The sequence below is a fragment of the Eucyclogobius newberryi genome, unplaced genomic scaffold (genome assembly GCF_026437365.1).
Source record: "Eucyclogobius newberryi isolate DKJ021-1_F unplaced genomic scaffold, fEucNew1.0.hap1 SCAF_12, whole genome shotgun sequence".
In the NCBI taxonomy this organism is placed as follows: domain Eukaryota; kingdom Metazoa; phylum Chordata; class Actinopteri; order Gobiiformes; family Gobiidae; genus Eucyclogobius; species Eucyclogobius newberryi.
In genome coordinates, this window is record NW_027315746.1 from 15,641,120 (window position 1) to 15,657,938 (window position 16,819).

At 38.8% G+C, this 16,819-nt stretch overlaps 1 protein-coding gene across 3 annotated transcripts in view; it reads left to right on the forward strand.

Moving 5' to 3' along the window:
• Positions 1-16,819, forward strand: part of astn1 (astrotactin 1) — a 371,670-nt gene that overhangs the window by 311,609 nt on the left and 43,242 nt on the right. For all 3 annotated transcript variants that reach the window (XM_072440945.1, XM_072440947.1, XM_072440948.1), the window contains 2 exons: positions 13,563-13,840; positions 15,779-15,912. In XM_072440945.1, coding sequence (XP_072297046.1) covers positions 13,563-13,840; positions 15,779-15,912 — 412 coding nt within the window. The remainder of the gene's footprint in view (positions 1-13,562; positions 13,841-15,778; positions 15,913-16,819) is intronic.

Sequence of the window (16,819 nt, forward strand, 5' to 3'; positions counted from 1 at the left end):
TTGTACCACACTGTAGCTTAACAGTTCATTTCCATCTGTAGTCCTTGGGGTGAGGGGTCACAGTGAATACCAGGAATATATACTCTGCAGAGAATACATGAGTTCATATACGTAAGCAGGTTCTTTAAAAATGTACATTTGGTTTAACTCGGTCATACAAAGAGTATGTGTGGTTCAAATGCCTTATTGTTTTTGCTTGTTTTGATGTGCACATTTTGGCCTGAAGTTAATATACATATGTTGAATAAGTGTATTATTTAATAAGGGATAACACTGAATTAAAAGGAGTATAATTTTATATTTTTAAGCGCTGCTCTATTCATTTTGTTTTTGTGGAAGTTCAGTACAGAGTTACAAGAGTCCAAAGTACTACATGACTTTTATGAGCTGTTAGGCCAACATGGCGTCATGCTGCGTGTAGTAAGTGCAAAAAGGTCAGTATTTATTTCCAGTGACAGAAACTCAGTGTTGCAGCAACTCTCACTTTAAAGTCTTTTTACCAGCAGCAACAGCAAGCGCAGAAGCAGCATTTGTAACTTCATTACACCTTATTCACTTCTGTGTCTCTATCCTGGATCCTACCTTCATTAGAGCTTCCCAGGGTTCCTCTCACACCAGGAAGCAAAAGGAAAGAAAAACAGCTCTCCGCCTTCAGCTATGAAACATTTTGCCACACACTACATTACTCCTTCCTTTCATACCATTGGCCCCAGCACAGTTCAACCCAATCATTGGGAGAAAAATGTGCATTGCTGCTCGGAAACTTTTTCTTATCTACATTTTGGCCGTGATCACTGCAGAAGCATCACAACAGCTTTGTTTGGAGACTCTTTTGCCCAAATGTTCTAGCTCTTGTCATACCTGCGCAAATGTTTTCTGTTGCAAATTTCTGAAATGAATGCACCAAATGTGAGAAAAAAATATGCAGTGTGTATAATTCAGTATTCCCTATTCACAAACAGCTGCTGCTATATATTCATTACTCTTCATTTGTCTCTGATCTTGACAACTGGGTGGTCGTCATGCATATGCAGCATTTTAATTAGGTGTGCTATAGCTATCTTCACATTATGATGAGCTTATACAAAAAAGTTAAAATCTTGCACGACATTAGAAGCACTTGAGTTCTTGTGAAATGCAGAAATAACCCGATATTTGAAGGACAAACGTCTAAGGCCTTCCAATACTTGTAAACAAAATTCCTGGATTCTTCAGTTAGTTACAACATGAACATTTTGAATGAGGGAGTTAGCGTTAGTTCCTAAACGCTGCAAACTATGAAAATCCAGGGCTGTTTTGGCAACTGACAAACACTCGACCACACAGCCTTGGTAAATTAGTAATTACCGGAATATTTAGCTTACATGCTAACAACCACACCTTTTTTTTATTTATCTAACATTGGACAATGATGCACAAAAAGCACAACGCGGGCCACAGCAGTTTGACAGACTTGTTTTTGTTTCATTTCACCTATAGCGCCACAGATCCTACAGTAATAGGTGAACATCAGAAAATGGCACGGATAGAGTGTTTACATAAGTACCAGGCTGCAGCTATTCTAAACGCTTCACTCCTGAAAGCATCTATAGCTGTCTTCTAGTTCTGGGAACCCCAAAACTGATGCAAATCTCACCCTTTGTTGCGCTATCATTTTCATCCACGACTTTATTACACCTTATTCACCATCTCACACCTGGATCTTATCTTCATTAGAACTTCCCACGGTTCCTCTCGCACCAAGAAGCAAAAGGAATGAACTATATATACTGTAGAAACAATACTGTAGCTAAACAATTTGCCACATCACATTACTCCTACCTGTAAAACCATCAGTGCATGCACAGTTCAAGCTTTTTCAGACCTAAGACATAAAGTACTGTGCAGTTTATTATTGGTTGGAGGTGGAGCTGTTGCGTTTTGCTCGAGATGCCCCAGTGGATTCACGTGTTGGAAGCAGATGGAGTGGTTGAGAGTGCACATAAAAAGCTGCCTGTATCAAATGAAGCAAGAGGTAGAAATGAACAGCACTTTACGGTTTTTGGCACATTGTGAATTTACAGCGGCAAAAGTGATGCCGAAAGTGTTATTCTATAGACAGCAGTGTGCGAGCCTGTTAATTAAGTAAGAAATGCCAAGTTTAGCAAGTGAAACTCTACAGGGTATTAAAGGGAAGAATTTCAAATCAACATTCAAGAAGAAATGCAAAAATAGTAATACTTTGGTTGGTTACAAACTCCTGTGCTGCTGCAATCTTTATTATCACTACTGACGGGTACAAGTATTACTCAAAGAACACCATCCAAACATGCACATAGTAAGTGGATGTATTCCATTTTACCATTGTTACATTTAATACATAATATTTCAATATGATTTTTTTGACTTGTCAGAAACTTGATTTATAACATCCTAACGTATCTTCAACGACGTTGCAATTTATTATCATTTTTCCATCTTGGTCTCTGCGGTTAATAGTGGGCCTGAGGTATTGCACCATGTTAGTGTTTTAATAGGAAGTAAGCCTTGGAAAGCTTTCATGTGAGGAGGCGGTGATTGACAGGCATGATTGACACTAACTTTGACTTGCAAAGTTACTGTTTATTGAATAAAAAAAATGTTTATTTTTTGACTGGCAGCCCAGTCACACACATTTTATTAAGAAGAAGGATTTAAATAAATGACTGGTTGGAATGCTACAGACTCAAAGTCATTTAATTACTGTAATTTAACTGTGTTCTTGGACAAAGACCAAAGTGCCTTTTTATAAACAATTCTTGAAATAAAACTAGATTTATTTTTTTTAACTTATTATTATATGAATCCATTTCACAAGTTGTATTTCAATGGATTCATGTGTACAGTATTTGAATGATCATGTTGTCCTGTTGTCAAGTTTTGAGTGCTTAGAAAAATTCAGATTGCGGATTATACATGTAATGATCAGAAATGTATCTGCTTGCTATGGTAAAATGGCATTATGAAGAGGCAAAGGTTTTCATTTCTGCTGTTTTAGTTAATTGACCATGATCTGGATGTACCGGTAAATGTTATACTAAATACCTGAAATTTCAAATCAAGTTCCAACAACGTGTCTCTGTTAAAATTAAAACGTTTCAGAGTTTATTTGACACACTTTGTTTACCTCATTATGTACATTGTAACTCACTGCATAATAACATTCAATAAAATGTTGGGTTTAGGGCAGGTGGTGGTTATTAGAGGTTGTTACACAGAGCGTTACATTGTATTGTCAAAGATGAAGTCAAATAGAATGTCTTCAATCTGAGACTCAAACATGTGGCCTTAATAGTTTGTAGATGCCTATCTTAGCCTTTTGATTCTCTATCTAATACACTATACAAGCACTCTGTAGCCACAGTGACCTTCTTGCAAAACAGTGGCGGACACAGGCAGCTGGAGTGAAGTGGGGCTAATGAACATGTACAGGGCCATGCGGGGTGTATGTGTGACAGTCGGAGGCAGCATCACGGGGTCCTTGAGCGCTAGTGAAGGAGATGTCACTAATGGCTCTATCAGGCCGTGGTCAGCTGCCCCAAATCTGCACTTAGAGAAATGGCATCTGCTCCGAGCCACGCGCTGCTTTTAAACTTCCATCATGCTTAGCAAACCCTGACAGACCAAGCTGTAGATAGCTCTCGTTGGTGGTAATGTAGGTGGTCCAGTGAAAGGGGATTAGGAAGATGGAAGAGGCAGGGCCCTGATAGGTTGTGACTCACAGAGCTTGCAGAGGAAAAAGGGGCCGCATTGCTTTAAAGCCATGTTGAACTTTGTGTGAAGTTGAGATGTGGTGGGATGTGAGCTAAGACATTTCCGCTCGCTTCATCTGCAGAGCCAGGCGGGAGAACCGGGAATAGACGAAATCCGGCTCACAACTGGAGGCCAGATCTGACTGAAAAGTTGAACCCAGAAACCTCAAGAGATAACGTCAGGAAAGTGCCTTGTCTAAGTGTAGATGCAATGGTAAATTATGTGTTTTGGACAGAATTGTAAATAATAAATAGATAATAATAACTTAGGGCTCAATTTCTATCCATTATATTATAATGCTCCGTCATCAGGAAGTTCAGAATTCTGGAATGGACGCTAATGGAGGCAAAAATGACATTTATTTTTCATTTTTTTGAACAATCAAACATCATCAGACCTAAATTCTAATAGTAAAAATAAATAATAATAATAAAATAATAATTAAAAAAAATTCGAATCACAGTACAAAATTGAAGGACGGCTGGCCATTAAGGCGATGGGTGCAATGCGCCACCAACAAAAGGAAAAGAAAATCAATAGTCGAGGCCGTTTACAATGCATCAAAAAGCCCAGAATCCTCCTTGTCCAATTAGCAAAGCCAGTGTACAGCTAGAGAGCTCGTCCCGCCCCTTTAGGTGCATTCTCAGCTTGGGCTAAAATTGGAGCAGCCGCTCCCGTTCAATATGCTGTAGTTACAGCTCTACAATGCAATCTAATGGAGCAGTGGGCAAATGCGTCCTGCTGTCATCTACGTGAGAGCACAAGTCATGTTCAGTGCGGTCCAGCTGCAACATGGCCTTCTCCCGCCTGGATGGATCTGTTAAAAGTTCAGAACAATGCTATTTCTTTGCTCAGAGAAGTTTCTCTTTTATAATTTAAGCTTATCTAAGTGACAAATTATTCATGTAGTGAATCAAATTAATACATTGTGTTTGTATTTACAGTCTTATAACACTCAAATTATGCACATAGCACGCAGTGCGTACAGGCTTCAAAGGGCACCTCCAGCCTGACCTGGCAGTATGGATTGAGTGACAGAATAGGCTATTTGTGCAGCAGCTGCACTGTTCCTTTTACAATAAAACGGGGAGCATATACGGCCTACTTTGTTTTTAGTTGTTTATCATTTAAACTGATTCTAGGACTCAAGTGACGTAGCCACTCCGTTTCCAAAGCGAGTAGGAGATACACACATGCAGCTCCACTGTACAAGCCACATTTTAAACTCAGGGGGGTCATATATACATAGGGCACCCTAATGGCTTGCAGCGACCCGGTTCTGACCTGTGTTTATACCTGTTGCCCCTGATCTCAATTTCACTGTCGCCCTCAGAGGCAACTGTTGTGGTGATTTTGAGCGTTACAAAAATAAATTGAATTGAATTGAATCGATCTGTCCAGGTTTGCACTGGTTTGGATGTTTTCCTCACAGCTGTCATCATAGAAGTTTGTTTTCTTGTTGTTAGCGCCACATTAGCGCTTTTAGCACTGCTTTTAACACAGCTCTAACGTCCACAAAACAGTCTCCTTTCTACGTGTTTCCCAAAACCACAGCAGCGCTGAGCAGCACGGGGGATGGGTGGCTGCTACAAAGCATTGTTGGACTAGTAGTTGTTCTAGCGATAAAAATGCTATATAGCTATCGGAAATTAATAAATATAAATAAGATATGTTCGGCGTGCCAGATTAGAACATCTGGGAGGACGGAGCGGGCCGCATGTTTGACACCCCTGCATTTGACATAAATGATAAACTTTTGGAGACAAAACACACGGGACATAGAGCATACACTCTACTTCAGTCATTGGAGAGGCGAGATAAGACTCTTGTTTTCATTCGTTTTAGGCAAATCGGAAGAGCCTCTGAAGAGGGTGGACCTGCAGTGCATTGGAGCTGCCATGTGTGATGACATGTGTTCTTGTTGTGATTGCCTGCTATTATTGTTGAGATAGCAGCTTCGGGAGAGTGACTGTTGTTCTGGTGGTGTTCTGGTGTTGTAGCGATGCTGACAAACTTCACGTTTAAGCTGGGCATTGTACAAACTATGTTACAAGCATAGGGCAGGTGACAGCCAAATATTTTTGATTCATTCAGCATAGACAAAATTACATTCTGTATTGCTCCCACAAAAATATATAAAGTATGTAATACATCTGTAAATAAAAAAAAACATTGTAAGGCCAACATTTATATACGTATTTGTCCAAGAAAACCTATACATTTGGTATTTGCCGCCATTAAAAATACTTAGTGTCTGTCATTATCTCCTTTTAAAGAAGAACAAAGTAACATTTTCACCTTTGAATGTCCGTCGTTTCCCCCTGTTCTCTCTGGGTAGAAAACCAGCTTTGCAGCATTTGCCGACAAGAAAATGAATAAATAATAAGCTTTTGCGTCATTTTTTCTGACAATGTATTTTCACAAGGGAGCTGCAGGGGAAGCGCTATCGCCAGAGTTTATTAGTTCTGCTTTAAATAAACAAATAATTTAAAATACTGTTGTAAATGAGTTTCACATAAGTGTGAGTGTTTTTTGTTTGACAAAACCTTTACTTAGTTTTTGATTCTGAGGCTAATCCCAGCTTCTCCATTGACTTCACGTTACGTTCCACTTCACCTCTGCTTCCAATCAGGCATAACAATGTTTTTGTTAACAAACTTTTAAAGGGCGGATAAATCCACTGCTCCTGAACGGGGGCAAAACTTCTCAAAATGTATTTATATTTTTTTATTAATTTAAAACCCTTTATCAATCTGTTTGTTAACTATCTTTTTTGTGTTGTATTTCCTCTCTGAAACGTCCTGTCATATGAATCATGCGTAGGTTTGCCGACACATCGCCTTCTTTGCACACAGAATCCTAGCTGTCCATTTATTGGTGTTTCTGGCCTTGAGCAAATGCAGTGGATGACCCTGTGAGACCCAAGGGTCATCACTAGACAGTCTGCAGGGCGCATCTTTATGAGCAACCAGCCGCCATGCACCAATATAAAGCATATATCTTATACAAGTACACTATAGGAAAAAATATGTACCTGACAACGTGTATTCAGTTTTAGCCTGATTCTTGTTTTGTTAGCAATTACAATATGTATTTTGCCAGAAAGGATATGTTTTTATATATATGTGCGCTAGGGAATGGTGAAGGTTCGTTGTGTCTATTCTTCGACTCGGGTTTAATGCTTTGCCCAAGGGCACTTCAGCAGCTGAGATCATAGCCAGGACTACAGGCTCCTCATGTGTAATTCCTAAAGCTGCCGTTCCATTAGTGCCTGGGCTTTGTTGTATAGTGCACATTGAATTACTGCATATACAACTACAGAGAAGGTTGTAAGATATTCTTGCTCTGACACGATAATTATGTGCATATATTGATGCGCTGCTGTATCCCCATTCTCTTTTCAAGGATGCCATTGAAGAATCATATTTCTTTGCTGATACAGTGATAAATAAACAAAAGCAAAACACTTTCATTCAACATGCCAAAATGGTTTATATTTGATGATCACGTTGTAATTTCGCAAGTAATTTGCTGTTTTCTTCAGTAACAAAGCGGATACATAGGAGTTGGGTTGTGATTGACTTCTCCTGGTGAAATCTTATCACACTATATTCCATTTGGCTCATTTAGACATCACACTTGTCCTGTAAATATGTCTTTTCCCATGTGTACATGTTGTTTTCTGTCTGGTTGCTCTCCTATTTTCTAAACCACTGCCATGTTTTGCATTTGCCTTCCTCTCAGTGCGGGTCAAACTAATCATTACATTCTATAACTGTGTAATTTTCATCATGACCTAGCACAAAAGGTGAGAGAAGGTTTGCCCGGTTTCATGTAAAAAGTAAAGCATGTGGTATGATCAATTCTGTCAAGACGGTGATACACAAGCACCATCTAGTGGACAAAATATGAAATGCACTTGACTGTAGAGAAGTACATAACACTAGAGCAGACTAATCTCACCCACATATACATCAAATCTTCTATTGATTTATACAGATATAAAGACTAAACCCAGGACATGTAATACAACTAATCCAGGTAAAACTGGAAATAAATCTGGACATGACCTCGTCTTAATCATGGTCTGAAATGGTCTATAAGGAAGGACTAAATGCGTAATATAAAGTTAAGGAAAAAACAACTTCAATACTGAATTGTTAAAAGAACCTTTAGGTACCAAGTTAAACATTTTGTGAATAGCAGTGTCACACATACCGCAGTTTGAGAATCACAGCCTTAAGATGAATAGGGATTTAATTGACTTCACATTTGACAAGTGGCTTGATGAATTGCTGCAGAAAATCCACTTGCGGCCAAGAAAAGAGGACTTCAAAATCATTACACAGGCTTACACACAGAGGCACCCGCTTTAGAGCCCTTATGGTTTTGCAATGTAAACTGTGAGTCGAGTCAGTGATTGGAGGAACAGTAGAATCCGGAGTGCGTAGTGTGGGCGAATGAGAAATGCTATTATAAAGACGTGAATAGCTCTGTGCTCCATCTGTTGCGTTCTATAGAGATGATGAGTCACGAGCCGGTCACACAGCATGGGCTGGAACCATATTCATGACTTAAGAATGATAAGAGTTTGAGATTATGAAAAAGGTCCGTTGCATCTATGACGTGTTGTTAGTGTCAAATTGGAAAATGCTATTTACAATTACAAATGCTGAAAACAACATTTCTCAGAAACTGCACAGGAATTGTTTTAGCTGAAAAGACATAAAAGAATAATTAACAGTTTTAAACATTTGAAGTTGATAGAAAAAGCTGCCTTGTGGTTTTGGGGGAAAGTTGCAATTTAGATGTATAAACAGTAAATGTATTTTGTGGAATTGAGATACTAATGACTAAAAACAAAAAAAACATATTTCAACATTTTACAGTGGCTTATATAAAGTTATGGGGAAAAACGTCTTACCCCCCATGGAGTATTTTGTAACTTTGTGACAAAATCAGACCTTACCACTGTGTGTATCTAATAGTAAAAGATATTAATTGTTGTCACTATGATTGTGTTGTTGATCCACCGCAACTTCAAACTACCGCCTGAAAAAGGTGCTCTAAAACTGTCCACATACCCGGAATGCATGTATTATGGGTAAATAGATACACTTTTTGGGAGTATCTATACAACACATAAATATATTCTGCCCATAAATACAAATATTTATTATTTTGTTCTGGACAAGAATATAATTAAATTATATTCTTTACAGGATTGTGGTTTAGAGCCCTTAAGTGGCAAAAATGTTTTGCCACTTAAGGGCTCTAAACCACAATCCTGTAAATCCAGGTTATGTGGTGTCCAGCGGCCATTGGGATCACTTCGCTCCAGACCAGGAAGCTTGTGCTCCAGTAAGTGGGCCTGTCTTTTAGGGAGTGGGCTCCCTGTATGATAAAGAGGGATCCACCCATACCACCTGTGGCCCTTCTGTCATGTATTGATTGGTGTACTGGAAAAAAAATCTCAGGAGGATCAGTAAATTCCATGTTCAAACCTCAGACGATACAGTTAAAACATTTCACATTGAAGTACTTCAGTGGTGTTAGCTTTTTATTGAATAAATTACTTCCCTACAGTTACAGAATGTTATACAGCAGGTGGTATGGTAATAAACATATGCAAAGAAGGCTTTTTATGAGGAACATATTAGGTAGATAGTCTAGAAGTGTCTCTAGAAAGGCATCTGTGTGAGGAGTTCCTCTGTACCTCAGTCTGAGAGCTCATGACTGCAATCAGCTCAGCCCCTCCCTCTGCTGCACCTGACTGCTCCTCATCTTATCATCAATATGAACAGAAACTGAATTTATTTGTATTTTTCAGTCCCACTGAGATTTAGCATCTCTTTTACAGGGGAGTCCTGGCCCCAGAGGGCAGGAGCATAATGTACATGTCTTTAGTTGTAGGGAAACCGGGCGGAAACGCTAGGAGAACATGCTAACTCCCCACAGAAAGGCACCGTGTCACCCAATAGTGCAACAAACTGGTGTATAAGAATAATGAAAGCTTTTCTTCCGGGCTTAGTAGTAGTAGTAGTAGTATTAGTATCCAGTGAATCAACTGTTTCCGCTGAAGTTTGAACTTGCAATCTACTGATCCAGGAGCAGATTCTCTACCACCACACCAGCCATTTCAGGCTCCTGCCAGAGTTCACAGGAGGAGCCTGTTACTTCACACGTGGTATGGGTGGATCCCTCATTATCCCACAGTGGGGACCTGGACACAACCTTAAAGGAAAATACAACAGTGGCCCCAAATTGTGATGTAGAAAAGTACACAAAAAATATGACCTCTGGTGTTCAAAAGTGGAGTTCTAATTGTGTTGATCATTTTTTACACAGTGCACTTTTAAAGCAGCCTAAACCAAGTCAGTGCTGAAATACTTTTGATCTGATGAATTGCAAACTTTTGTTATTGTCTTCAAAGCCTTATAGCTCTGCTGCTTGAAGCTGTTTGCCATATGTATAGAACTCGACAGGCGGTTAGAAGTGTGAGTACACCTTTCATGGTATAAAAATCAGAGAAGAGGAGTAAAAGGATACAAACAACGGGAGATTGTCAGAATGTGTGAAAACTCAAAACGATTTCTTGTTTTAGATGCAAAGCAGAGTTACCGTTTTCAGTATTCACACCTACGACGCATTTATTAGCATAGAAGCAAATGTGTGAGTGTTGTTTTAGAGCAGGAGAAAGGCACTTGAAAATGTAATAAATCAGGGTGAGAGGATGACAAATGTAAGTGTTCTAAGTGCAGCTGATGTTGAAAACACTGCAAGTCAAAATAACACTTTAAAAGCAGTAGTTATGAAACACTACTAGTATCATTCATTATTTAATTCAAAATATTCTGTAACATTGTGAGATATAGCAATTTCCCTCTAACCTCCACATATCACAAAGGATTAGCACAAATTATTTACTAGAATTGAGTAATTTTTGAGCAGTTTTGTTTCTAGTTTTCACATTTGAATTGCTTACATCTGACTCTAAACATGAACGCTTATTTACTTTAAAGTTTAATTTGGCGTGCATGGGGAATATTAACTGTTTTCAAGGATCTAATTTACAAGTTATAGACAAAATAATGAATGCTAAATATTTTATCTCTATACCTTCTCCACATTTCCTAAAATATACGGTAAATACACTTTTTTTTAGCTCAAAGGCTGTTTTCACACATCATGCTCCCACACTGGCAACAATAAATCAATAAATCACAATTACCATATTTTTCGGACTATAAGTCGCACCAGAGTATAAGTCGCACCAGCCAAAAAATGCATAATAGAGAAGAAAAAAACATATTAGTTGCACTGGAGTATGAAATAAGGTTGCAAGTGTGAAAATAACAAATAATATCACATATTAGTCGCTCCGGAGTATAAGTATAAATATAAGTATCCCGGGCAAAAATATGAAAAAAGGTGCGATTTATAGTCCAGAAATTACGGTACTAATACTTTATGCTTCCTGTTAACTCGCAAAACTGCTGATTTAATACAAGTTTACATATTATTCATTGTTCTTTTGACGATTCCAATAGATCCTAAACTGCAATATTATCCAAACAATACACCAGTTTGAAAACAGCCACTCTTTAGAAAAAAGGGGAAAAAAAGTCTTAACCTTGAGGCGAGAAGTTGTTAGTGTTAGTCAATTCTGGATTTTGTCTTCTGCCCCACAACCTGTCACTCAGCTGTCAGCCTGTCAGAGGAGTGTTGTGGGCCCAAGGCTGGAGCTGCAGACCAGGGAAATACAAACATAAACCGCCTCAAGGAAGAAACTGTTTTTGTTTTTGGAACACGAAAAATAAAGAGCCCAAATTTTAGTTATAAAAGGTCTGTAAAACGTCTACTGCAGCTACTCTTAACCTGACCTGAAAAGAAAACTTGTATCGTCTAAGGTTATTTGGGTCGTGCGCGATAAGGTTGTCAAAAGTAACAAACATGAGATGCTAATCAATACCAAAACTAGCATCAAAACTAGATACTCATTTGAACAATGTTGATACTAAAAAATGACATGAACAGGACAGAATTTGACCTTTCCTGATTAAGAGCTTCATCAGAAAAAAAGTGTCGTGGGTTCGAATCCCGACTCTGGCAATTTGCTGCATGTCCTCCCTTCTCTCTCATCCCCATTAACACTCACCTGTCCTGTCCAATATAGCCTACAGACCAAAAACTCTTGAATAAAAATTGAATAAAGAAAGTGCTATTATTTGTGTTGAAAATTACAGCTCATTGACTGTTTTTTCATCATATCATTGTTGTATTGAAATCGTTATCACAGTTTCATGAATGTCTCCACTCTTCACCCCATTTTTATGCTTCCATCCGGCCTTAAAATAAAACACTCTTAAAACAATCTTAATACAAACTTCAAAAAATATAACATGGACTTTTCACACAAAAAAGCATAATAAATAAAACGTAATCCTTATGTTCTGATTGCATTTGTATCAGTAAACCTATAGTATATATGTATTGTGTGAGCCCATTTATCCTTCACAATCTAATGTTACTGTACATAATATACAGGTGCAATCCTTCTTCCACCTTTTCAACAGGGACATGAGCTCCTTTGTAGCAGTAACTCAAATATTTACAATGCTGCTTGTGTATTCTGTGTGTGATGTGGAGAAACTAAAAGGTTTCCAAATGAGAGATAGGGGACTGTGGGGCTGCGTTAATGCTCTGTAGCTACATGCTCCTGGAAAGAAGATTCTGTGTTTAGCCGTTCCTCTCCCTCGCTCCCTTATTGGATTAGACCCACATGCCCGAGATGTCTTTTTAAGTGTCCTTACCTGTTCTAATGATATTAAACTAAAGGAATTGATCAGCTTCACCTAAAGACCATAGGCAAGGCAAGTGTATTTGCACAATTCGTACCATAGGGGTTTGCAGTACTACAGATTGGTTAGTTTATGAATGAATTGTATCAAAACCACAAATCCGGCATTGTATTCAGAGTATTCAGAGGCGGGGAGTACTATTACTTATTTTTTGAAGAAATTATATATTTCTCTGAATAGTTTTTAGACACCTGGCCATACCTTTACTCCTGAGAAATATTTTAAAGTTTTGGTTCCTTGCCACTGTGATTAATTCTAAATGTGACAGAAGCTTTATGTTGACAAGTTAAATGACGTGAACATTGGTGTTTCTCGTACTACTCCCTCATACGTGAAGGCGTGTATGATTGTTCTCATTTTTGTGATCTAAAATACCACATTTTGTGCATTATTTATTGTTTTGTCCTTCCAATTACATTAACCTCATTATGGCCTGGTTTTTAATACAATACACTTAATCTAACATGAATTGTAGTTTTGAATCATTTCTTGCACTAATAATTTGTAAGTAATATTATTTTTAAAGTAATGTTACTTGAGGTGAATCTTTGGCTTCTCTACTTACCTTAATCAGAATCTGAATCAGAAAAGGTTTATTGCCATTGCAAATGAACAGAATTCACAAACATAGGACAATAAAACAAACTATGTGAAATCAAAAAGAAAAACAATTCAAATCTGCTATAAAATACAAAATAAAATAATAATAGGCTTTCTATACACACAACCTCTGCACATTTCAACATTTTAAGCTTGAGCCACACCATTCACAGATAAATACCACATATCTTTGGTAATAATTCAGTATTATGGATGATGTGTACAACCGCTTTATAACAAGATAAAAAAACTGTGTTATTTGACCTTTGGAAGAAACAGTTTCTGTCCTTTTTGCAGTTTTCCCCTTACACTCTGATTCTGTTCTTTCAGGAAACTCTCCCTCTGAAGAGTCTGAGGAGCGCGATAAGGAGCCTCGGACCCTCACGTACCCGGCGTACATAGCCAGTCTGCTGGACACTGGGGCAAAGCGCATGGCGGCGGGGGTGCGTATGGACTGCACCAGTCAGGGCCAGTGTCCCCGCTCCTGTCACCTGTGCCACATGAGTCCCAGAGCAGCTCAGGGCCGACAGCTGTCTGAACCCGTCCTCCTGCAGATCACCAAGGCAGCGCCCATCTACGAACTGGTGTCCAACAATGAGACATATCAGGTGTGTTTGGGGTTTTGTTTGGGGGTTTAACTGTCTATACAAAAGGACGTAATATGCAGAAAATGTGGAATGAGGAAACCCAGGTAAAAAAAAAAATAGAACATGTTGCAAATGAAAGAGAATGCCACTCCATGTAAATAAAGACATTTGTTTAGTGCTTGCATCCAGACAGGAGATTTATACTAGTCACAATCTCAGGACAGATATCATATTGTTTTTTTCCACCAAATGGAGCTTGTGTATGGCCTTGCTTTACACGATTGGTTTCATGCTATGTTATGTAATGTCCTGCGCTACATCAATACGGCTTCTGTAACACTGGCCAGAATATCAATGCACTCAGGAAGAGCTCCGAGCCCCAAGTGCCCTCATCGATACAGGCTGAGTGCATGTTGCTCAAGTCAAACATACACAAGCTGCTCTACACTCCACTATTCAAGAGGGATTCTAAAAAAAGAATAAAATAGCATTACTTGTGTTTAAAATTTAATTTAATATGTGTATCAAAAAGCATCGACATTGATATTTGAATAGTAGAAAAAGCTTCAGTTGTAGTCATCTGGACTCAGTTTGAAAAAACAGACGTTTCGACTCTCATCCAAGAGTCATTGTCAATAAAAGAATTTAGATCGAGAACTCCGATATTAATACTGTTCTGTGGTAAGACCCGCCCATTGGGAGGAACCTTCCTGAAGTAGAAAGAGTTGTTTGTTTCAACAGAAACTCCCCCCTTGTATCTACCGAGCTAGCCTATTCAGAATTTTAATGGGCTATTAGAATCCTCTTTGTCTTTGTGAGACCCTGGCTCAACCACCCTGAGTACCTGATTAGCATCTACATGTCCTGGTCCTGGTCCTCTACCTTTCCAGGGGTTCAGTATCCCATTATAAATAACAGGAAGATTAAATCTTAGCCCTCCATTTCTGTTTAAAGAAGGTCTTTCTTTTTTAACAAAAATAGCTTCCTTGACTCCTCTTTCAAACCATCTTTTCTCCCTGCTTAAAACCTTCACATCACCGTCTTCAAACGAGTGATTAGAGGCTTCAAGGTGGAGATGCACGGCACTCTGTGGTCCTGAACTTGTGCCGTGCATCTCCATCTTGAAGCCTCTAATCACTCGTTTGAAGACGGTGAGGTGAAGGTTTTAAGCAGGGAGAAAAGAAACCAACAACTCTTTCTACTTCAGGAAGGCTCCTCCCAATGGGCGGGTCTTACCACAGAACAGTATTAATATCGGAGTTCTCGATCTAAATTCTTTTATTGACAATGACTCTTGGATGAGAGTCGAAACGTCTATTTTTTCAAACTGAGTCCAGATGATACAACTGAAGCTTTTTCTACTATGGAACACGCCTGGACGAATGAGGGATTACACCGACATTGATATTTGAAGTAACATCTGTGGTTTACTGCAGGAAAAAGTGTATGCCATATACAAATTTCCTTTGGAGTAATTACCACTCGGCACAGTTTGAGCTGGTATCTGAAAACCCTTAAGGGAAACCGCTTTATTTTGTAACCAACCGTGCCAAAGTTTTCAATTGTAATCTTACACTTAAATGTTAAATTCCCCGGTCTGTCTTTTATTCTTAATGCCTCCAGGCACAGCATGTTTCCTTATTAACAATATTCAATACTCAAGATAAAGGAAGTTCTCTCAAATTTAATTTTGCATGTGTGAAATGCACAACACTAGTGGCTATTTACCATCAAATCAAGCAGCCAGATGCTGTGGCTCCTCCAGGGAAAGAAAAAATAAAATATGAAGATGAATTTAAAAGTGTATCCAATTATAAGCAAAAATAAGTTATTAAAAGTCAAGTGAATGTCGTAATGTAGTGTCGTGAAAATAGTAATTGTATGTCGATAGTAAATCCTAATATAAGTTGTGTTCCTTCTGTGTCTACCTGTTTACACCTGCACCATGTCTGTGCGCAGGCCCTTCAGGAGGCCATGATGAGCATGCTGTGGTGCTCGGGGAAAGGCGATGTTATCGATGACTGGTGCCGCTGCGACTCCAGCTCTTTTGGCTCAGACGGACTGCCCACCTGCGCCCCACTTCCTCAGCCCAGGTTAGCCTGCACCAACCACATTAGCGCCTCCAAAAACACATCAGTCATAAACGGGCCGCTGTAAATACCATCCATCATCTCACTGGCCCGGTCCCATCTCCTGCTGGGGGAACTTTGTTGGGACCAAACAGTGAAGATGTCAATGCAGGCTCCAGCTGTTTGCCCCGAGCTAATGTGCTATTGTGCTAATCACGAAGATAGCACAATCCACAAGTGCTGTATTCGCACAAGTCACACCTGCAGCACCTCAGAGACAAGCATGTTTATGCCATTTTCTTTCACAGCAATAAATCAGACATTTTATATGCCAACGCCATATGCATACTTTAAAGAAAATAGTTTGATGTAAGGTTGCTTTAAAAAGGCTTTAAAATTGGCCAGGAAAAGATGATAAGAAGTTGTGGTAGCAATATGGATTTATTGCTTCTGTGTTGAATTCAACTCAAACAATATGTAGCTCTTTTTGGACGTCTGTCTGACAGGCGGCTTTAACCAAACACAAAGAAGTGTTCCTCTTAAAGATCATATAAAGATGTTAAATATACATGATCAGCACTATACTAAATGTAGATTTTTTTTTTTTGTTCAGCAGATTGCTCATTTGTGATTGTGTATTCTTTTGCTGAAATTGTGCTATTATTGATAAAAAAATAATGTCATTACTAGGGACGGGACCATAAAATGATCTTATAGATAACCGACCTCACAAAACCGACCTCTGGTTCCAGTTGCCTTAAAACTGCAGAGCTCCACTTCCTGCTCCAGTCCTTCGTTATGGGGAATTAGCAGTCTCGCTAAAATATAATATTAATAATATCAATTACTAAATCAAAAATCAAAAATGAAATACTGGTTTACAGATAGATAATCACAGGCCAGCATGTTAAAACCTTTGTGTACCATGTAA